This window comes from Physeter macrocephalus, chromosome 2, assembly GCF_002837175.3.
Source record: "Physeter macrocephalus isolate SW-GA chromosome 2, ASM283717v5, whole genome shotgun sequence".
NCBI classification, from domain to species: Eukaryota; Metazoa; Chordata; class Mammalia; order Artiodactyla; family Physeteridae; genus Physeter; species Physeter macrocephalus.
Window position 1 is genome coordinate 19,770,669 of NC_041215.1, and position 24,162 is coordinate 19,794,830.

The 24,162-nt window shown below is 41.5% G+C and overlaps 1 protein-coding gene across 1 annotated transcript in view; it reads right to left on the reverse strand.

The window, feature by feature from the left end:
• Positions 1 to 24,162, reverse strand: part of ADGRE1 (adhesion G protein-coupled receptor E1) — a 48,797-nt gene that overhangs the window by 4,509 nt on the left and 20,126 nt on the right. The window contains 10 exon segments of the mRNA XM_028495835.1: positions 3,315 to 3,406; positions 6,297 to 6,363; positions 9,907 to 10,142; positions 11,881 to 12,075; positions 15,128 to 15,298; positions 15,755 to 15,954; positions 17,874 to 17,993; positions 18,641 to 18,818; positions 22,375 to 22,458; positions 23,732 to 23,820. Of these exon segments, the coding sequence (XP_028351636.1) occupies positions 3,315 to 3,406; positions 6,297 to 6,363; positions 9,907 to 10,142; positions 11,881 to 12,075; positions 15,128 to 15,298; positions 15,755 to 15,954; positions 17,874 to 17,993; positions 18,641 to 18,818; positions 22,375 to 22,458; positions 23,732 to 23,820 (1,432 nt within the window).

Consider the following 24,162-nt stretch of genomic DNA (forward strand, 5'->3'; position numbering starts at 1 on the left):
CAACAAGGTCCTACTGTATAGCACAGGGAACTATATTCAATATCGTGTGATAAACCACAATGTAAAAGAATATGAAAAAAGAATATATATATATATATATAAAACTAAGTCACTTTGCTGTACAGCAGGAATTAACACAACATTGTAAATCAACCATACTTCAATAAAACAATTTTTAAAGGCTAGAAGGACCTACCTGTCCAAGAATTTGGGACACATTAAGTGAACCGTGAAGCTATCATATGAAATACTATGAAGCCTTCCTTTTTATTGGAGGTAAAACTCACATACCATAAGATTAACCATTTTGGCCACTGAAAGTGTGCAACTCAGTGGCATTGAGCACATTCGCAACGTACAAACATCATCACCATCCAGTTCCAAGACATTTTTATCACCCCAAAAAGAAACTATGTACCTATCAAGCAGCCTTTCCCTATTTACTTATCCCCCAACTAAAACAACCCAGTGGGAAGCAGCCGCATAGCACAGGGAGATCAGCTCGGTGCTTTGTGACCACCGAGAGGGGTGGGATAGGGAGGGTGGGAGGGAGACGCAAGAGGGAAGAGATATGGGAACATATGTATATGTATAACTGATTCACTTTGTTGTAAAGCAGAAACTAACACACCATTGTAAAGCAATTATACTCCAATAAAGATGTTAAAAAAATAATAATAAAAATAAAAAAATAAAACAACCCAAATGTCCATCAACAGATGAATGGATGCACACAATGTGGTCCATCCATATAGTGGAATATTATTCAGTCATAAAAAGTAATGAAGCACTGACGCTCGCTACAACGAGGATGAATGTTGAAAACATGTTGCTCAGTGAGAGAAGCCAGACACAAAAGGCCACATAGTGTATGATTCAATTGATAAGAAATGTCCAGAATAGACAAATCTATAGAGATAAAGAGTAGATTATAAAATCATTTTTTAAATGAAATGAGAGTCACAATGTACTAGAGTGGATAAGGATACAGGATCTGGGTCAGACTGCCCACAAATAAATTCTGACTGATCCATTCACTAACTTTATGGCCTTTGGAAGTTACTTAACTTCACTGTGCCTTAGTTTCCTCAAACTGATATAGAGATAATAATACAATACATATACAGGGATATTGCTTGCTCTACAGATTAAATAATGAGATGGGAAGACACTAAGGGCGCTTAGAACAGTGTCTGGCACAAAATAAATATTTTCCTTAGTTGTTTTTCATTTGTTTGTTTGTTTTTACTTTTTGGCCACGCCTTGTGGCTTGCAGGATCTTAGTTCCCCAATCAGTGATGGAATCCGTGCCCTTTGCAATGGAAGCATGGAGTCCTAACCACTGGACCACCAGGGAATTCCCTTTTGTTAGTTGTTTTTAACCTTAAGTATTGATATGATGTAAGCTACATAATATGTGGAAAACACAAAGTGCAGAATAATACGTACAGTATCCTATCATTTATGTAATGGATATATAAGTATAGAATATTCTGGAAGGAAGGTCAACTTAAGTGATAATGGTTGCTTAGGGTAGGAGGGATCTGGGGACCCAGGGGGTCAGGGGAGAGATAGAGAATGACTTTATATGTGTTCCCTTTTTCACTACTTAATTTTTCTTACCATTGTATGTATTAACTTTGTTTTAACTTTTTGCACTAACTTTTAAAAAATAACTTTAAAAAACATTCAAGATGAGTGAGGGATTGGACCCTGACAGGAAAATAAGTAAAGGACGTCATCAGTTTACTGTTGATAAAAGCTAGACAATGTCAGGTTTTAGTAGGTTCTTAAAATGAACTTTAGTTGAATGATGAAGTTAAGAAAACAAATGGCCTATAAGAATATGAAAAAGTCCCACTTCTGTAAGATAAAAAATATATATATGAAACTAAAATAATGAGATTGTAAATTTCATATATTAATTCAGGAAAACAATAAAAATGATAAACACTAGTGTTGGCAAAGCTGCAGGTAAACAAGCACTATTCTAAATGGAAACATTTTCTGGAAAACGATTTGCAATATATACTAACAGTGTTACAATCCAACCTACTCTGACTCAGGCAATTTCATGACTATTATTGTATTTTTTTTGAATTTTATTTATTTTTTTATATAGCAGGTTCTTATTAGTTATCTATTTTATACACATCAGTGTATACATGTCAATCCCAATCTCCCAATTCATCCCACCACCATCCCCCACCCCCACCTTCCCCCCTCGGTGTCCATATGTTTGTCCCCTACATCTGTGTCTCTATTTCTGCCTTGCAAACTGGTTCATCTGTACCATTTTTCTAGATTCCACATATATACGTTAATATATGATATTTGTTTTTCTCTTTCTGACTTACTTCACTCTGTATGACAGTCTCTAGGTCCATCCACGTCTCTACAAATTACCCAGTTTCATTCCTTTTTATGGCTGAGTATATTCCATTGTATATATGTACCACATCTTCTTTATCCATTCATCTGTTGATGGACATTTAGGTTGCTTCCGTGACCTGGCTACTGTAAATAGTGCTGCAATGAACATTGGGGTGCATGTGTCTTTTTGAATTATGGTCTTCTCTGGGTATATGCCCAGTAGTGGGATTGCTGGGTCATATGGTAATTCTATTTTTAGTTTTGTAAGGGACCTCCATACTGTTCTCCATACTATTATTGTATTTAATAACAACAGATGTGTAAGAAGACTTGCCTACAAGGGTATTTCAAGATAGGATGGTTTATATTAGTAAAAAAAAAAAAAAGAAAGAAAAAAAAAGAAAGAACTTCAATGTCCATAAATAAGGGATGATTTAAATAAATTGTGCTAGGTCTTTACACTGAAACACTATATATAAAAAAAGACATTGTCAACAATTTCTAATTAAATAGAAAAAAATTCATTACATGTTGTTAAGAGAAAAATGGTTATAAAAATAAAATAGTATGATTCTAGTTTTATAAATATGTACATATAAGTATGCACAGTAGAAGAATTAGAGAATATATTAATAGTTCTAATACAGGAAACACTCACTCCTCCTAGGAACTGTACTAAATGCTTCGTAAGCCACGTGAAATGGGCAGTGTTAGCATCCCCGTTCTACAGATGAGGAAACTGAGTTTCAGAGAGGTTATGTAACTTGCCTAAGGTCACACAGCTTTTAAGTGGCAGTGCTGAGGTTTGAGACGGCCTGATCGAGACACTGTGCTAGTCCATTTGGGGCACAGGACCAGGCTTACAAAAGGTACTCAATGAACATTTGGGGAAAGAAGGAAAGGAGACTAGAAGAGGAGGGGAAAGGAAGGATGGATGGTACCTGGTGTCTTTGAGCTTGGAGACTTCAGCACTGATGCTAGAAATCTTCTGCCTCAGGATCCACAGTGTCCCAGTCAGGAGGATGGAATTGATCTACAAAGTCAAGCAGAAGGGATGGAGAGATTGGATATACAAAAGGATAATGGCCAGACCATCTATAAAAATAGAACTCTGACCCACAGTCTACAGTAACCACTGCAGGAAGCCACACAGTAACTGACCCCAAATGACCAGGACTTGACTAATAACTGACAGCCTCCCTCATTTCTGCCCCTGCTTCCAATCTAGGGCCAAAAGGAGAAAGCCAGTATGTAACCCTAACCAATCATATAGAATGCCTTGCTTTTAGTTAGCCTACCCATAGGGTCCCCATGCCTACAACCTCCAAGTAGAGCACACATGAAACCTTCCCTTTTTTTCCTCTATAAAGCTTTCCCACTCATCTGCCTGCTTTTTAGTCTCTGACCAATGCAAGCGATTTGACAATGCAAGTGCTTGACTCCCTTACCATAGCAATCTCCTAATAAACAGCCTGTGCTTGCTCTTGGATGATCTTGGTTTTATTTCCACTGGATGCATCTGGGAAGTTAGTATCAAGACCAGTGCCCCATCATGGGTTGAATTGTGTCCCCCCCCCACCACAAAAAAAAGATATGTTGAAGCCCTAGCCCCCAAGAACTCAGGATGCTACCTTATTTGGATACAGGGTCTTTACAGAGATGATCAAATTAAAATGAAGTCATTAGGGTGGGCCCTAATCCAATATGACTGGTGTCCTTATAAAAAGGGGAAATTTGGACATAGAGACAGACATGCACAGAGGGCAGACAATGTGAAGAGATACAGGGAGAAGACAGACATCTACGAGCCAAGGAATGCCTGAGACTACCAGAATTTGGAGAGTAGATGGGAACAGATTCTCCCCTAGAGCCTTCAGATGGAGCATGGCCTGCTGACCCCTTGATTTCAGACTTCTAGCCTCCAGAGCTGTGAGTCAATAAAATTCTGCTGTTCTAAGCTACCCAGTTTGTGATACTTTGTTATGGAAGCCCTAGGAAACTAACACATGGACCCCCAAAACCTGATAGAAGTAAGCAAAACCCCTCTGGAGGAATAAAACCTCAAGAATTCCCAAGATTTAGATCAGTCAAATATGAGCTCACAATGAACAATTACAAATGACTCAAGGAAAGAAGCCACCATGAGTGAGGGTCAGAAGACTCTCATCTTGCAGGACTGTAGAATCTAGATTGGAGGCAAGGAAGCAAGGAGATGGTACTCAACCTTCCCAGGCTTCCCAGAGAGTAGAATGGTGGCTCCCAGGGGATGGGAAGATGTTGGTCTAAGGGTACAAACTTTCAGTTATGCAAGGTAAGTTCTAGAGATGTAATGTACAACATGGTGACTTCTGTTAACAATACTGTATTATATACTTGAAATTTGCTAGAAGGGTAGCTCTTAAGGGTTCTCACAACAAAGAAAGAAAAGGGAAAAAAATGGTAAGTATGTGAGGTGATGGATTTGTTAATTAGGTTGATTGTGGTGATCATTTCACAGTGTATACATATGTCAAAACATCAAGTTGTACACCTTAAATATATATAGTTTTTGTCGATTAAACCCCCATAAAACTTTTAAAAAAATCTCCATGGGGCTTCCCTGGTGGCGCAGTGGTTAAGAATCTGCCTGCCAGTGCAGGGGACACAGGAGCCCTGGTCAGGGAGAATCCCACATGCCGCGGAGCAACTAAGCCCGTGCACCACAACTACTGAGCCTGTGCTCTAGAGCCCGCGAGCCACAACTACTGAGCCCGCGTGCCACAACTACTGAAGCCCATGCGCCTAGAGCCCGTGCTCTGCAACATGAGAAGCCACTGCAGTGAGAAGCCTGCGCACCGCAACGAAGAGTAGCCCCCGCTCGCCATAACTAAAGAAAGCCTGCGTGCAGCAACAAAGACCCAACACAGAAAAAAAAAAAAATCTCCAGGCTTCCCTTTGCCTCTTTCCCACCATTTCCTTCTCCAACCCTTCCCCTCCACCAGCCAATTGCTCTTAATTTCTTCCTATCTTTTCTCTTATTCAACATCTGTACTCAGAAGAGATCAATAGACCCATTCTTACTGAAACACAAAGGATTGATAAGACTGTGGTCCCTTCCAGGGAATTTGCATGCTGGCATTAAAAAAAATATTACAAATCAAAGAAATTACACTCTAACTTGGAAATCACAGGAATCAAGGATCAGAATGGAGCACGTTTTTGAGGAATAAGTGACCAGAGCTTTGCAACATCTACTGGCACTTCTTGATCCCTTGGTCTCCTTGATCCTCCTCCAAAACACACTGCAACAAGCAATCAGCTTACCACTATAATTGTGCACACTGGCCCCAGGAAACTCCAGATGAACCCTGTCTCTGTATTCAGCCAGCAGCTATGGACCACAACTACTGAAGCCCATGCGCCTAGAGCCCGTGCTCTGCAACATGAGAAGCCACTGCAGTGAGAAGCCTGCGCACCGCAACGAAGAGTAGCCCCCGCTCGCCATAACTAAAGAAAGCCTGCGTGCAGCAACAAAGACCCAACACAGAAAAAAAAAAAAATCTCCAGGCTTCCCTTTGCCTCTTTCCCACCATTTCCTTCTCCAACCCTTCCCCTCCACCAGCCAATTGCTCTTAATTTCTTCCTATCTTTTCTCTTATTCAACATCTGTACTCAGAAGAGATCAATAGACCCATTCTTACTGAAACACAAAGGATTGATAAGACTGTGGTCCCTTCCAGGGAATTTGCATGCTGGCATTAAAAAAAATATTACAAATCAAAGAAATTACACTCTAACTTGGAAATCACAGGAATCAAGGATCAGAATGGAGCACGTTTTTGAGGAATAAGTGACCAGAGCTTTGCAACATCTACTGGCACTTCTTGATCCCTTGGTCTCCTTGATCCTCCTCCAAAACACACTGCAACAAGCAATCAGCTTACCACTATAATTGTGCACACTGGCCCCAGGAAACTCCAGATGAACCCTGTCTCTGTATTCAGCCAGCAGCTATGGAGAAAAACAGGAGTCAGTGATTGTCATAGAGTCCTGACCCTAAAATTACTCACACCCTGCCAGATGTGCTAATGGGAGAGAATATTGGGAGATGAGACTGACATGAAAATCTTCATGATGGCCCAGGTCACACTTCAGTTTTCCTCTTTCAGACCTTCTTCCTGGGTGAATGTTCCTGAAATATTCACTTAACACCTTGTGTAGAGCTCATTTCTCAATTCATAACCTCTGTAACCCCTTTATCCAGAACTCTCCACTAGTATACCTTGTCATTCAAATCTCAGCTCGAACGTCACCTCGTCTGAAAAGCCACTACCCTGGTCCTTTCCTAACAGAGCTTGCTGCTTTTTTTTTTAATAGCACCTATCATAAATTATCTTGTTCAGTTGTTTATTTATAGTAAATTGTCCATCTTCCCCTACTAGACTATGAGCTGCATGAGAATTTGGACTTTGAACGTTTTATTCATCTCTGAATACCCAGCACTCAGTGCAAATCCTGGCACGGATGAGGCATTCCATAATTATTTGTTAATAGGAATGAAGCAATAAAAGGAGGGAGGGAAGGAGGGAAGGGAGAAAAAGAAGGAAGAAAGGAAGAAGGGAGGGAGGGAGGGAGGGAAGGAAGGAAGGAAGGACAGACGGAAGGAAGGAAGGAAGGAAGGGAGGGAGGGAAAGGAAGGAGGGAGGGAGAATTAATCATGCCTCTGGTAGATTATTTGCTGTTTTCACCACCTGACAACTATTCCGCCATGTTTCGTAACAGCACCCCAATATTCCTTTAGCAGAAGTGTGCCTTCCCCAGCAAGAGAAGGAAAATAATCAAGTTTGGCCAACCAGATGTTCTCTCCCTGGAATGTAAGTCACCAGTAGTAGAGTGATCAAAGGGCCAGAAAATGTTTGCATCATAGAAAATGCTGCCCATATCCTTTCAAGGATAACCTACTTCAGTAAATACGGGCCAGATTCCTCATTAGCATCTGCATCTCTGCCTGAGGGCATCCGACTAAAAGCTTTAGAAAATTTGTTCCCCCAGGGAGCAGCCCTCAACCAATGGCTGATGGGAGGTAACTGGATAAATATGCCAGCTCCCTCACCTCGTGGGTGGGGTAACTGTGGTATGTGCCCTACACAGTCCCCCAGAGGTACCTACTGGGACTGAGCCCCAGTTACCCACAGCAGGACCTGCTCAGGAATGCACCCTGTATTTCCTCCTTCTCTCCCCTGTCTCACTTCCCCATTCCCTAGCGCCTCCTGAGATCATTTCAAATCCTTGCCAATGCTACTCCTCTCTTCCAAAACTTTCTGTAGTTCCTACTACCTAGAAGGTATTCACCAAATTCCATGCCCCCCCCCCCAATTTCCTCTTCTTCCAGTCCAATCCATCTATTCTCCAAATACAGCTTGAGCTCTCCCTTAGGCAAGATTTGTCCTCACTTATGTGACATTTCAGTAGAGCTTTCGAGGCTCATTCAAAATCTACCTCCTCCAGGAAGGCTTCCATGAACTTTCCAGCTCCCATATGCCCTCATCCTTCTCTGGTCTGTGTCAGGGCTTATACTACCCACACCAACATCAGGCACTTCATCATGGTGGCCTTGCAATGTCACCACTGTCTCCTGACAAGATGGTCAGACCTCACAGACATAAAAAACAAACTTATGGTTTCCAAAGGGGAAAAGGGGGGAGGGATAAATTTGGAATTTGGGATTAACGGATATACACTACTATATATAAAATAGATAAACAACAAGAACCTACTGTAGGGGCCTCCCTGGTGGCGCAGTGGTTGCGCGTCCGCCTGCCGATGCAGGGGAACCGGGTTCGCGCCCCGGTCCGGGAGGATCCCGCGTGCCGCGGAGCGGCTGGGCCCGTGAGCCGTGGCCGCTGAGCCTGCGCGTCCGGAGCCTGTGCTCCGCAGCGGGAGAGGCCGCAACAGAGGGAGGCCCGCGTACCGCAAAAAAAAAAAGAACCTACTGCATAGCACAGGGAACTATATTCAATGTCTTGTAATAACCTATAATGAAAAGAATTTGAAAAAGAATATATGTATGTATTCTTATGTATAACTGAATCACTTGCTGTACACCTGAATCATTGTAAATCAATTATACTTCAAACAAATAAATAAATGAATATTTTTTTAAAAGGCAGTCAGACCTGAACTCAACTTGGGCACTTACTAGATATGTCACCCTGGGCAAATCCTGCAACTGTGCTGAGCCTCAGTTTCCTCTGTAGCTACCATTTATTAAGCTGTTACTTTAGTCACTGTTGGTCTTGGGACCACCATGTACCACAGCACAGGTTGTGCACTGCACAAATCTAGAGGGCAGTATTAACACTGTAGGGTCATTGAAGGGTGTTGCTGTACACAGTGGAAACATAGGAATTTTGTTGAGAAATACCAGAGATAATATATATTTGTAAAGCTTACAGGGTTTAGGTTATGAAGGGCACTCCTTTAACATGAATTCCATTCCCTCACCCCTTATCTCATGACCTCACCTGAAGTATAAGCCATCAGCAGGGAGGAAACCTAGATATTTAATCCCCCAAACACAGCACAGCAAAGTGCCTATAGCACCAGGGTGATAAACAGGGGCTCTGGGATTGGAAAGACCCAGATTCAAGTCCTCACCCTGTCACTTTTTCACTGTGTGATAGTGAGAAAGTCTTTTCACCCTTCTGAGGCTCACTTTCCTCATCTGTAAATTACAATAACAAGGGTCCATCCAAGGATGAAATGAAGTAACTCACTGAATTACAGTCTCTACCCTATCCACATACTACTTGTCCTGTCACTTACCTAATTTTTTCCTCAAAATTGACTCAACTTTTTACTTATACAATGGAATCATGTCTGTGAAATCATGAGTTTGATTTGCCAGCAATTTTTTTCTAATGCCCTACAAAATAAATACAAAAATATTGTTTAATTAGGGGTCACTAGCATACTACCTAAAATCTTCTCACATAGAATCATGTGATAAACCTACCTCACTTTACAACAGTCCATGGCAATAATGATGGTGGTAAAAATAACATGTATAATGCTTTACACTGTGCCCAACACTGTCTAAATGCTTTGCAGATAATAACTCACTTAACACTCACAACAACACTGTGATACAGGCATTGTCATTAGCTTGCATTTAATAGATAATGAAATGAAAGCATACAGAGTTTAAGTAACTTGCCCAGGGTAACACCGTGGTGGAGCCAGGATTCAGATCCAAGCAGGTTGGCTCCAGAGTCCACGAATTGAAACCTGTGTCATCAAGTTCATTGTTTACATCGCCACCATCCACTGATACTATAGTGCAAACAATGGCTCCTGGATTTGTGCAGTGCACAACCTGTGCTACTGTATATGGCAGCCCTGAGACCAACAGTACATAAAGTAAGAGCTCAATAAATGGGAGTCACAACTACTGCTTCTGTTATTGCTCTTCTTGAGTTCATATAATTATCATCATGGGATAATTAATAATAATAATAATAACAATTTTCAGGGAGAGAGAAGGATGTCACTGACCGATTATACATCCCATAACCTTGTGGTTGTATGGTGGCGGAGACAGCCACCACCAGCGCCGGGAGCCCATAGCCAAAGGCACAGAGATACCGCATCTTGATGTTTCGAGAGCTGAAGTAATTCACCACTTTCAGGTTCCTGGCCATAAGGAAGAGCATCACAGCCTCCACCAGCATCCAGAAGAAGCAAGCGAGGAAAAGGTAGTGCAGAAAGCCTGCGATGATGGCGCAGCCCATCTGCAGGGAAGAATCAGACACGTTCAGGATCCCCTACTCCAGAGAGCAGGTTCAGAGGAAGAGGGCAAAGGAGAAGTTACTTTGATTGGAGAGCCCCAAACACGGCCCCTTCATTCATTCCACAAGTACTTATTCTTCACCAAGGTGGCTCCATCCTTTTGGTAGGGTAACCAATCATCCAGCTTTGCCTGGTTTTCTCAGGATGTATAACTTTCAGTGCTAAAACTGGGAGAGTTTTAGGGGGAAACAGATATATGATCACCCTTCTTTAGGGGATGGTGGAAGATATGGGGGAGGGGAAGGGGTCCACAAACTACAGCCATGGGCTGGCTGCCTGTTTTGTAAATAACATTTCATTGACATACAGCCACCCCCATTTATGTATTCTCTATGGCTGTTTTCACACTAAAACAGCAGAGCTGAATAGTCACAGCAGAGACCATAGTATCTGCAAAGCCAAAAATATTTATATCTGCCTCTTTACAGGAAAAGTTTGCCCACCCCTGGTCACGTGATAAGAGTGAGGTGTACTACTAGCCTTTAGTTCTCAAGGGGTTTGGAAAGTGAAACATCCCGCAGTGAGAGGGGTAGTTCTGCATCAAGAATGATCACCCCACCTGAAATGTCAGTAGCGCTCCCTTTGGAAAAACCCTGAGAGCCTACTGTTTCTGCCACAGTTACTGGGGGTAAATTGGCCAAAGTTCTTGTTCTCACGGGGCACACGGTCTCGTGGGGGAGGTGGATACACGATAAGTAAAATAACCCAAAAAATCAATATGGTTTCAAATAGGTGCTGAGAAAGGAAGCAAAATAGAGTGATAAGGAGTAGAATTTCTCAGCTGTGGATGCAACTAGAGATTATCATACTAAGTGAAGTAAGTCAGAAAGAGAAAGGCTAATACCATATGATATCACTTATATGTGGAATCTAACATATGGCACAAATGAGCCTATCTACGAAACAGAAACAGACTCACAGACACACAGAACAGACTTGTGGTTGCCAAGGGGGAAGAGGGAGAGGGAGAGGGATGGACTAGGAGTTTGGGGTTGGTAGATACAAACTATTACAGATAGAATGGATAAACAACAAGGTCCTAATGTATAGCACAAGGAACTATATTGACTATCCTGTGATAAACCATAATGGAAAAGAATATAAAAAAGAATGTATATATGTGTATAACTGAGTCACTTTGCAGTACAGCAGAGATTGGTACAACAGTGTAAATCAACTATATTTCAATTTTAAAAAAAAAAGAATTTCTCCACTGTAGCGTTACTGATATTTGTAACACTACTGCCAGATTATTTTCTGCTGGGGGCAGGGGGGCGGCTGTCCTGTGCATTGTAAGGTGTTTAGCAGCATCCCCGGCCTCCACCCATTAGCTGCCAGCAGCATCCCCTCCCAGGAGTGACAACTAACAACATCTCCAGATATTGCCAAGTGTCCCCTGAGCGGGGATGGAATCATCCCAGGTGAGCACTAATGGCTTAAAGAGTAGTAGGAGGGATCACTACGATATATAACATGATCAGGGAAATGATTTTAAACTGAGACCTATCACAAGAAGGAGTCAACTAGGTGAGAAGCTGGGGGACGAGTATTGAAAGAGGGCACAGCACATGCAAAGGTCCTGAGGTGGGAACTAGCATAGAGGGAGTTAGGTAAGGATGAGCAGAGGCAGATTCGGAGATGACGGGGCTGGATGGGGACACAGCCTGAAGGATATGAGACCTGATTGTCGGTCTTGTCTACACCGGTGAGGAAGAGAATCTTGGCCAAGAAGAGGCACACGCAGAGGTTCAGGTGGAGGTAGGTGTTGTGGTTTCGGATGGTACGACACAGCAGGAAGGTGAGGATGGCCATGGTGAGACACACCAAAGAGATGATCATGCCCACGTGGCTAATGACGTACAAAGTGAACTCCATCTGTCAGGAAAGAGATAACTGTTGGTTTCAGAGAAGGACCAACATACCCCCCAGGCAGGAAAACGAATTATCCAGACTCCTGGCTTGGGTATATAGAGCTTGGAGGCCTTTTCCCCCTCTGACACTCAGCATGAACTAGATATTGTCCATCATCATCCTTTGGCATCCATCAGCACCCATTCTCACCCCTGTCCTATGCCCTGTTCCACGAGGGCAGGACTTTACAAATGACATTTCCCAGAATCTCTTGGGGTTAAGGTCCTGAATGTCATTTAGGTTCTCCAGTGAGATGTATGCATGAAGGTTTTGAAAGGCAGGATGGAGGCAGATACCAGCTTTCTGCAGACAGGAGTGAGCTGTGGCTGGACTCCACCTTCCGACTATCCAATCTTTAATCTTTAATTTCGTGGATGTGGGGTGAAATGACAGCTGCAATTTTTGACCTCTGGATTATGGCTGCAGAGGGGTGATCTTGAAGCCAAAATCCAAATGGCAGCCCCCTGACTTCAAGTCCTCCATCCCTTCCTGTGATTCTGTGAGCATCCAAGTCCCTGTATTAAATACTTTTCTGCTTGAAATACCTTGAGTGGTTCCTGTTTCCTGCTCTGAACCAGGACTGATAGATAATAGGTGTTCAGAGATGCCCCAACTTCTGGGATTAGAAATGACAAGTTGAGTCCTTCTCTATGCCATAATTCGTAATTAATTTTAAGTTTATTTGGGTGCTTTCTGTGTGTTAAAGATATGCCAGGCACCATCTCATGAGCTCTTCTGTATGATATTGTGATGTAGCGGTTAAGAGAACTGACTACAGTTTTAGCTGATTGAGCTTGGGCAAGATACTTAACTGCTCTGTGTCTCAGTTTCCTCATCTGTTAAAAAGAGGATACTAACAGTAACTACCTTATGGAATTGTTCTAGAAGGATTCAATGAAAATACTTAAAGTACTCACAACAGTGCAGGAAACGTGTATGATATACATGTTAATTTTCATCATTCTTTTTTCTTTTTTTTTAATGAAATGTTGATGCTTTTTATTTTTTGTTTTTATTTTTGGTTTTTGGCTGCACCCTGTGGGATCTTAGTTCCCTGACCAGAGATTGAACCCGGGCCATGGTAGTGAAAATGCCAAGTCCTAACCAGTGGACTGCCTGGGAGCTCTCACATCATCATTTTTTACTTGTTCTCATTTATTTATTTATTTATTTAGGCTGCGTTGGGTCATTGTTGCTGCGCGTGGGCTTTCTCTAGTTGTGGTGAGTGGGGGCTACTCTTCGTTGTGGTGCACAGGCTTCTCATTGTGGTGGCTTCTCTTGTTGCAGAGCATGGGCTCCAGGCACGCGGGCTTCAGTAGTTATGGCACATGAGCTCTAGAGCTCAGGCTCAGTAGTTGTGGCACACGGGCTTAGTTGCTCCGCGGTATGTGGGATCTTCCTGGGCCAGGGCTCAAACCCATGTCCTCTACATTGGCAGGCGGATTCTTAACCACTGCGCCACCAGGGAAGTCCTTCTGGTTCTCATTTTTAAGGTGAAAGAACTGCGCTCAGCTCAGAGAGGTTGAGTGACTTGCCCATGGAAACACAGCTAGGAAGTGATAGAGATGGGGCTTGAAACTAGACTAGTCTTGCTCTGGATCCAATACTCTTAAGTTCTAAGCCTTACATTCCTCTAAATAGCATTTAGGACCTCCCTCACAAGGAATAGAACCTCCCACCTGGTAATATAGACAAGGATACTCACCACAGCATTAATGTCTAATCTCTCTACCAGATCTAACCCCTCACCAAGGCTTATTTCAGGTTCCATCTCCTCTCTGATCTATCCCCAGTTCTCACTGACACAACTCTCAGTTCCTACAGCACAAATTCTTACACCATTTACAGGCAGACCTCAGAGATATTGGAGGTTCAATTCCAGACCACCACAATAGAGCAAATATTGGCAATAAAGTGAGTCACACGAATTATTATCCCCAGTGCTTATAAAAGTTATGTTTACACTACACCATATTCTATTAAGTGTACAATAGCATATGTCGAAAAAATGTACATACCTTAATTTAAAAATATTTTACTGCTAAAAAATGCTACCATCATATGAGCCTTCAGTGAGTCATAATCTTTTTGCTGGTGGAAGGTTTGAAATATTGTGAGAATTACCAAAATATGATGCAGAACATGAAGTGAGCAAATGCTGCTGGAAAAATGGCGCCAATAGACTTGCTCAATGCACACAGGGTTGCCAAAAACCTTCAATTTGTTAAAAAAAAAAAAAAGTATCTGCAAAGTGCAATAAAACGAGGTATGCCTGTAGATGATTCTGTAGAAAGAGACTTCTGGACTCAGACCATCCTGGGTTCAAATCCCAACTCCACTAATTACTGGCTTCATGACTCGACTGGCTGCTGAGCTCCAGTCTCCCATCCTGCAAAATGGGTCTAAAAACACTTAAAACAAAGGGTCCAGGGCTTCCCTGGTGGTACAGTGGTTAAGAATCCGCCTGCCAACGCAGGGGACACGGGTTCGAGCCCTGGTCCTGGAAGGTCCCACAGGCTGCAGAGCAACTAAGCCCGTGTGCCGCAACTACTGAGCCTGCGCTCTAGAGCCCATGCTCTGCCACAAGAGAAGCCACTGCAATGAGAAGCCCGTGCACCACAACGAAGAGTAGTCCCCGCTCGCCGCAACTAGAGGAAGCCCGAGTGCAGCAACAAAGACCCAATGCAGCCAAAAATAAGTAAATAAAAATTTTTAAAAAATAAAAAAATAAAAAATTAAATAAAGGGTCCAGCCCATAGGAGGCGCTCAGTAAGTGGGGTCTGTGATTGTCATCGTGCCTGCACCTGTTTAGGGTCATTTATCGTTTTATATACGAGTGTCATGGCTTCCCAACCGGACCATGAATTCTCTAAGGGCAGAAGTATGGCACACACCCCTTCTATCCCCCATAACCCCTTCCCACAACACCCAATGCCATGAGAGGCATACCATGGATGTTTAGTCAATATTTTCCCATTGGATATGGGGAGCTAGAGTACAGAACATGAGTACTGACCGTGAGCTCCCCAGTAGCCATGATGATGGCCAAGTTCACCATTCGATTACAGCTGCAGCTAGTGTGCGTCTCAGAAACTTCAAGGATCGCACAGCCAGACCGTGTCCATCTACCTCCTTCCACATCTGTGCTCCAGGAAACGCAGATGGGACTCTCAAAATTCTGCTTTGGCTGAAAATTCAAAGGCTTTGGTTACCTGAGAATCCCTCTATTCAAGAATCCATTCAGGATTCAACTTGAGCAACCTCAAGATGTGGTATGTTCTGTAGGGAAGGGAGAAAAATGCTGATATTTCAATGTGCAGTAAGGAGAAGAAATGTCTTGGGTGCCAGACCTGTCTCTACCACTAACTTGGTCATAGCTAATGTAAATATCCGTGTAAATGTTCCTGCATCAACATGGCTTAATCTAACCTAAACCTTGCCCACTGATGAATGGGAAAATGCCACAAAGAAATAGGAGAGTTCATTTTTCTAGTGGTGGATTTTGGGAAGTGGCTTGAGTTATCAGAAATTGTGGACACTTGCTGCTTTAATGGGTCCCCATCAAAAATGAGAGTTAAACTCACTTGAGAATGGGGAATTCTCAGAATGCAGATGGGGGTCCAATGGAAACCACTTCACAAACCTCAATGTTCTCCAGGGTGTAGATGACTGGTTTAGAGAACCCATCTTTCTTCTCTCCTGTTATGATGCCCCCAACAATGCGAGAATTCAACTTCAACTTCCTCTTGGAGTTGGCCAAGGGGATCTGAGGGTCTTGGAAGAAGCGCTCATCCAAAACGGACTCCAGACCCACAAAGGAGACAAAAGCCACCCCATTGATTCCTGCAATTTCCCCCAAAAGCAAAAAAAAAAGGGGGGGGGAATCATTTGCTCAGTAGTTATTATAGATGACCCAGCCCATCCACACACATACACACTTTCATATCCCACGCTTCTCTGCACCACTGGCTTGCTCTGAGAATTGAAACACCAGTGGACTTCCAGGTAGGTGAGCCTCACCAGAACCTTTAAAAAAAAAAAAATCTCGAGGTGCTATCACCTGGAAAAAATCTTGGCTCCATTTAAAAATAAATTTGAATTTGTGTTTTTAAGGGACAATTCAACTCAGCAGTGGGAAATAAGTTCCCCTCCCACATTTATGGTTATTCTTGTTCAGTCTCTTTGGTGGGCTTCCGCTTTCAATGTTGGTGGTCTCCAGGGATGTGTCCTAGCCTGGTCCTTATGCCCTCCAGACAGTATATAGATCAGGGAGTGATGAACAATGACCTACAGGCTAATCTGGCCATTGCCTGTTTTTTGTAAATAAAAGTTTCATTGTAACACAGCCTCACCCATTCATTTACATATTGCTTATGAATGCTTTTGCACTATGACGGTAGAGCTGAATCGTTGCGACATTACTAACCATGCTCTACGGGAAAGGTTTGCCAGTCCCTGATACAGATTAGCACTGTCTGCTAGAAATATCGTATAAGCCACATATGCAATTTTACATTTTCCAGTAGCCACATTTCAGAACAGTAAAAAAAAAAAAAAGGTCATTTAAATTATATATTAACTCAATACCTACAAAATATTACCATTTCAACATGTAGTCAATATAAAAAATTATTAATAAGATATTTTACATCCTTCATCTTAGGCACCAAGACTTTGAAATCCAGTATGTATGTCACCCTCCCAGCCTAACCACACTTGAAGTACTCAATAATAAAACATGACCAATGGCTGCTGGATTGGACAGGAAATGTCTTGACACTCCTGTACTGTGAGATTATTTTTTTAATTAATATTTTATCGGAGTATAGTGGATTTACAATATTGTGTTAGTTTCTGCTGTACAGCAAAGTGAACCAAACATACATATACATATATCCACTCTCTTCTAGACTCCATTCCCAGAGATTATTTATTTAATGTCTGACTTCCCTAGCAGATGGAAAACTCCCTGAGGGCACGGGCTATTTCTGCCTCTACCATCATTTTTTTTGGCCCCCCCTTTGCGGCATGTGGGATCTTAGTTCCCCGACCAGGGATTGAACCCATGCCCCCTGCAATGGGAGTGTGGAGTCTTAACCACTGGACCGTCAGGGAAGTCCCCCTCTACCATCATTGATTCCCTCACTTCTTGGCACAGGTCTTGGCACCTAGGAGGTGATCAATAAATATTTGCTAAAAACATTAAAAACAAAATAAATACATGCACCCCGATGTTCACTGCAGCACTGTTTACAATAGCCAAGACATGGAAGCAACCTAAATGTCCATCAGCAGAGGAATGGATAAAGAAGATGTGGTGCATATATACAATGGAATACTACTCAGCCATCAAAAAGAATGAAGTAATGACATTTGCAGAAACATGGATGGGCCTGGAGATTATCATACTAAGTGAAGTAAATCAGACAGTGAAAGACAAATATCATATGATGTCGCTTATAGGCAGAATCTAAAAAACAATGATACAAATGAACTTATTTACAAAACAGAAACAGACTCACAGACTTAGAGAAGGAACTTATGGTTACGGGGTGGGGGGAAGGGTGGGGAGGGATAGATTGGGAGTTTGGGATTGACATGAACACACTACTGTATTTAGAATAGATAACCAACAAGGGACTGTTAGAAAAAAATTTTTTTTAATTTAAAAAAGGTTTAAACGGTAAGAAGTAAATAAATAAATATTTGCTGCTTGAATGCACAATAACCACCCTCTCTGATTCTCAGGAGTGGGTCTGTACCTGTGGATTCAGATTCTTCGACTGTGGAGCACCAAATCTTCATCTCATCCCCTTTCGCTTTCAACTTAAAGGTCTCTTTCTCTTCAGTGCATCCTTTGTTGATAACTTTTCTCTCAATGTCTAAAAGGGAGAAAGGGAGAATTTACAGGAGGTCACCCAGAAAGTGGGTCTTGAATTTGGTTTCTGGCCAAGAAAGGGACGCATCCCTGGTTGCAAGAGAAGGAAAGGACAGACAGAACGATTGGTCATGGGAAAGATCCTGAGGCCCTTGATGAATGACAGGAGGATGGTAGCACCAAATAAATGAGAAAGCCAATTGTAATTCTAGGAGTGAGCGCTCACATCCTTAGGGGATGCATCAGGGAAAGATGGGCTTGAAGTCAACAGTGATGGAAAGCAGCAGAGTCATGGCCCTCTGACTACTCCAAATTTAGACAGGTTTTCCAAAGCCAAAGGAAATTGAAAGAGTCTGGAGCATGCCCAGCATAGTGGACAAGAAGGGTTCAGGTTCCACGGTCACTAACTAGGAGGCCTAGCTCCGCCACTCACCAGCTGTGTAAACTTGACCAGTGACTTAACACAATGCCAGGCACTCGATAAATGGGAGATGTTGTTACGATGATAATTGGACTTGCGTTGCTGTGCGTTCAGGGCTTTGAAACAGCTGGGGAAATGGTATATGGGAAAGCCATGGAGAATCACATTGCCAAAGTCACCCGTCTAAATCAGCCCCTAGGTGTGACCTTGACACGAAGGATATGTCCTACCTAAGTAGTCCGTATGAATAGTCTGACTGACGTTCGTTGAGGGTTTCAGAAAAGTTGCCAAAGTGGTGCTTTCCACGCTCTCCAGTAAGACTGTGGCCAGGGTAGATGTCTTCTCTTTGGTGAAGTTGGACCATGTGGATGTTTGTTCAATCACAGAGGCAAAGCTCTCAGCCGTACTCTGCAAGGAAAGGTGTGTTTGCTCTCTCTCTCTCTCTCTCTCTCTTTCTCTTATCAATGAAACAGCAGCTGTCCCCTCTCTCATCAAGAGAATGGGTTGACAGTCTAGGATAATGAAGAATGTAAAAGGACATTCACTCAGCCTCCTTCTCCTGATTCAGGAAGCCCCCCTGGGAATGCAAATTGGTGTAGCCTTCATGGCGTGCAGTAAAGTCAGCACTTGTCACGGCATAAATTGCACATACCCTTTTGACTCAGCAATTTCCCTTCCAGGAATCCCTCCTGCAAGAAATACTTAAAAATTGTGCAAGGATCTTGTCTAATGATGTGCATTTCAGTGTGGTTTGTGATAGCAAGAATTCGGAAAGCCTGAATGTCCAACTGATTGGTTAAATAAAAGATGATAAAATCAAATCATGGGATAGTATACAGCTGTTAATAAAAGAATGACTTAGTATATCTATGTATATTAACAAGCAGAAAGGTCCATGAGCTACGATTAAGTAAAGCAAATTACAGAATCACATGTTGTATTATCTCCTTTCGTGTAAAAAGAACAAGTACTTTATTTTTTTTAACATCTTTATTGGAGTATAATTGTTTTACAATGGTGTGTTAGTTTCTGCTTTATAACAAAGTGAATCAGTTATACATATACACATGTCCCCATATCTCTTCCCTCTTGTGTCTCCCTCCCTCCCACCCTCCCTATTCCACCCCTCTAGGTGGTCACAAACCACCGAGCTGATCTCCCTGTGCTATGCGGCTGCTTCCCACTAGCTATCTATTCTACGTTTGGTAGTGCATATATGTCCATGCCATTCTCTCACTTTGTCACAGCTTACCCTTCCCCCTCCCCACATCCTCAAGTCCATTCTCTAGTAGGTCTGCGTCTCCATTCCCATCTTACCCCTAGGTTCTTCATGACCTTTTAAAAAGAACAAGTACTTTAATTTAAACTTTTATATTTATGGTATTTATGTTCCTGGCACTAATTGAGATTTTAAAATAAGTATAATTAATTTTATATTATAAAATTAGTTTTTAAAAATTATATATTAAAAAATTAAAAATTATTTTAAAAATTATTATAAAATTAATTTTTATATTATTATATTAATAATATAATTAATACTTATTATGAGCCAAGTATTAAGTGCCTTATATATACTAATTTATTTAATTTTATGAAGATACTTATGAAATAGAAGCTATTATTATTTCCATTTTGGATGAGAAAACAAAGATACGTATCTAGTAGGTGGCAAAACCAAGATTTGAACTTTGGCAGTCTGGTATCAGAGGTGGTAGCCTTAATCACTGCTCTAAACCACTCATAGTAGGTACTCAATGTGTGCTTCAATGTGTGTGTGTGTGTGTGTGTGTGTGTGTGTGTGTGTGTTATACAAGCATTCACAAAGTAAAAAAAGATATGGAAAAATATGCATCCAAATGTTAACATTGGTTATGCCTAAGGAATAGAGTTAAGGAAAGACTAGCAATAATAATATTAATGCTGATACTGTTCCTTTGATTATTGATTATTGTTAATAAACTGACTATAAAAATGTAATACCAACAAAAAAATATGAAAAGAATTTGCAAGCTCACAACCTAATAAATGAAGGGAAGAAATTAGTTGAATCCAATCCAATGGTGAAGGAAATTAACTGAAATCTTAGCAGGGAAACCAATTTCTATGTATCCAAGTTTGATGATAAGAAGATGAAAAGAATTTCAATAAAAACTGGATCAGAGTGAAACTTGAGAGATGTTTGTCTGGGAAAAACAGGATGCACTGAGTTTTGTAACCATATCCCAAATGAAAGGCATGAGTTTGGGGTCCCTCCCCACCGAGAGAGCAGAAAAATCTCAGCTAGAATCATCCTGAAAAACTGTGGCTCTCAATTCTGTGGCTGATGAAATCTCATCAAAATCCCCTTTGACATTAAATCTATTCTTCTTAGCTAGGAAGTTTATTTTATATCCTCAGGAAAGAAAAAAAATAGCAGGCAAGCTAAAACTCCATTGTGGTAATACTTTGTGTTAATTTGTGTTAATTTAGAGGGTTTTGTAATCTTTGGCATAATTTAGAAATCTGTTGTTTAAAGGGCTGGAACAATTTGACACATTAGAGAAGGAGACTAAGTAACCACATGATTTCATGGCAAAAAGCAATTAGACATGACTTTAATATGAACAATTTAAGAGAACATGGCTGTGGATACGCCGTATTACACATTTTTTTAAAACTCTGAATTATTATATTTATGCACGTGACTGAGTGGATTTATGAATCCCTTAAGGGCCTAGTGACCTTGCCTTTTAGGTTTGTAAATCTTCCTCATTAAGTACTTAAAATCTGGGGAGAAACGAGAATATTTGTAAACATGGTAGAAAATGTTTGAGGGAATTTAAATAAATTTGTTGAAAGGGTTCATTGTTTATACAAATTTAATCTGAAAACCCTATGAATAAGTGTACACTTCATGAATAAATATGTTATACTAATAAATTAATTTAAAATTCACCAGAATACAAATGAAAGTGTTACTCTTATTTTCATACAGATTTATAAATGAAATAACAACATCCATAAGTTGCAACTTAAAGTCTTAAGAGAAACTATTTTTTAAAATCTGCAATTGTAATGGCCTAGTCATCCTACTCCGAGGTATTTACCCTAGAGAAGTGAAAATTCAGGTACACACACACACACACACACACACACACACACACACACACACACAGATAAATGTTTATAGTAGGTCTATTGATAATCTCCAAAAGCTGGGGTGGGGATGGAGGAATGAAGCGATCTTGGTCAAGTGGAAACAACTCCAATATCCTTCAAAGATGAGTGGATAAACAAACTGTGGTCCATCCAGAAAATGGGACATTACTCAGCCATAAAAAGGAGTGAAGCACTGACACAGGCTACAATGTGGATGAAGCTTGAAAACATGGTGCTCAGTGAAAGAAGCTAGACTCAAAGGGCCACTTATTGTGTGATTCCATTTACAAAACACTCTTGAAAAGACAAAACTATAACGACAGAGAACAGATCAGCGATTCACAGCAGCTAATGGTGGAGGGAGTGAATATCTGACTATAAAGAGGAAGCCCAGGGCTTCCCTGGCAGTATAGTGGTTAAGACTCTGTACTTCCACTGCAGGGGGCACGGGTTCGATCCCTGGTCAAGGAACTAAGATTCCGCATGCCCCGCTACACGGCCAAAAAGTTAAAAAAAAAAAAAAGAGGAAGCCCAGTGGAGTTGGTGGGGGTTGGGGGGAGGAGAGGAGGGTCAGGGGAGAGGCATGGAACTGTTCTGCTGTCCATCTGTGGTGGTAGTTACACAAACCTACTCAGGTAATAAAACTCACAAAACTGTACAGAAAAGGGCAATATTCCTGCATGTTAATTTTTCAGACCTTACAACTGGAGTAGATTAAACGTTAACTCACAACCCATTCATGATAAAGAGGATTTTGTGCACCCGAAGTGTGCCCCCAATATGTTTGAAACTCGAAACATGATTATGAAGACTTCATTGTTACCTTCAGAGAGACGTCGGTGGTTTTGTTTTTACAGACATCATCCAGAATGCTGAGGGTGGCATTCATCAGTGCACAAAAGGAAACCTGTATCCCAGAGGGAAGAGCATTTGTGAGCATCGATCAAGTGTGCAGTGTACAAACTGGGCCATCGAGCCCACCACATGGGATGGTCCTGAATTCCTGAGGTGTCACAAGTCTCTAGAATTCTCAGGGAGATAAAAACTCACATTTTGATCAGAATTGGAATCATAGCATCTTTCTCTTCCATAAATAAGAAAAGAAAACATCAACCAACAGCAAAACTATTGAGTGGGGTGACTAGACCAGTGGTCCAAGTGGAATATAATTCAGCCATGAAAAGGACTGAAGCACTGACACAGCTACAACACTGACGGACCTTGAAAGCGCGATGCTCAGTGAGAGAAGCCAGACACAAAATGATACATAGTGTGTGATTCCATTTATATGAAATATCCAGAATAGGTAAATCAATGGAAATAGAAATTAGATTACTGTTTATCGGGGGCTGATGCCAGGGGGAGAATACAGAGTAACTGTCAATGGGTACAAAGGGTTTCTTCTGGGGGTGATGAAAATGTTTTGGAGATAGAGGTGGTGGTTGCACACCATTGTGAGTGTACTAAATGTCTCTGAATTGTACACTTTAAAATGGTGAATTTTATGTGTATTTCACAATTTAAAAAAGCAACAGTGAACCAAAGTGCACGGGAATTCCAAAGCTAATTTACAAACTCATATTTAATATAGTGACGTCAATACCTGAAGATGCGTCTGGAGTCTTTACTTACTAGAATGACTTCATTAGAGAATCAAGACATCCAAATTCCTCTGCCTGGCCTGGAGGCTGTGTATCACCCATCCCATATCACACAGATGCAGCACATACACCTTCACTAATAGTGAGACTCCAATACCATTTCTTCTTTTAGTAAACGAATCCCCAAGTTTTAGATAGACAAATGTCCTTCCTTTCCAGCTGTCCTTGAAGGTATGTGTAAGTAAAAGTGATACTGGGTCATACTCTTAAAGGGAAGGACTGTGCCTTTCACTTCCCCTTCTCTTCTGCCCACCAGCTGGAATGCAGAGTTGATGTCAGGAGCTGGAGCAGCCATTCTGGACTAAAATGAGGGAGACTTGTGTCGGTGACGGCAGAGTATTATGAAGCCATCACGTCAGCTCTCAGCAGCTTATACTCAGACTGTTACAAAGAGAGAAATAAACCTATATCTGGTCTAGGCCACAGTATTTTTTGACTTTGTTAAAGTTGCAAAACAACATTCTACCTAAGTGCCTTCTGGGAAAACGTCAAGAACTAGGAACCTTCAAAAATACTTACATATTCAGGCTCCACTGCTGCTCCCACTTGGCATAGCTGGACCCACTCATTGTTGGGTATCACCTCTTCTTTACACTTGAAGGGAACCCCTAAGAAGAAAAAACAAAAGCAACCAAATCAAACTTAACCACAACAAGATATGATTAAAAGGCAAGTCTGATTTCTTCACCCCCTGCTTGAAATCCATCCATTGTCATATTATACAATAGTGGAAATGAACAAACTACAGCTACACGCTACGTCAGTGACTCTGAGAAGCATGATAGTAGGTGAAAAAAGCAAATCGGAAAAGACTATACATAATATGATACCATTGTTATAAAGCTCCAAAGCGAACCAAACTAAGCAAGGAATGTTTAGAGGGGGAATATTTTAAGCAGGGGAATTACAAAGTTCCATGTGGTTCCCTCTGGGGAGGAGTCAGGGATACG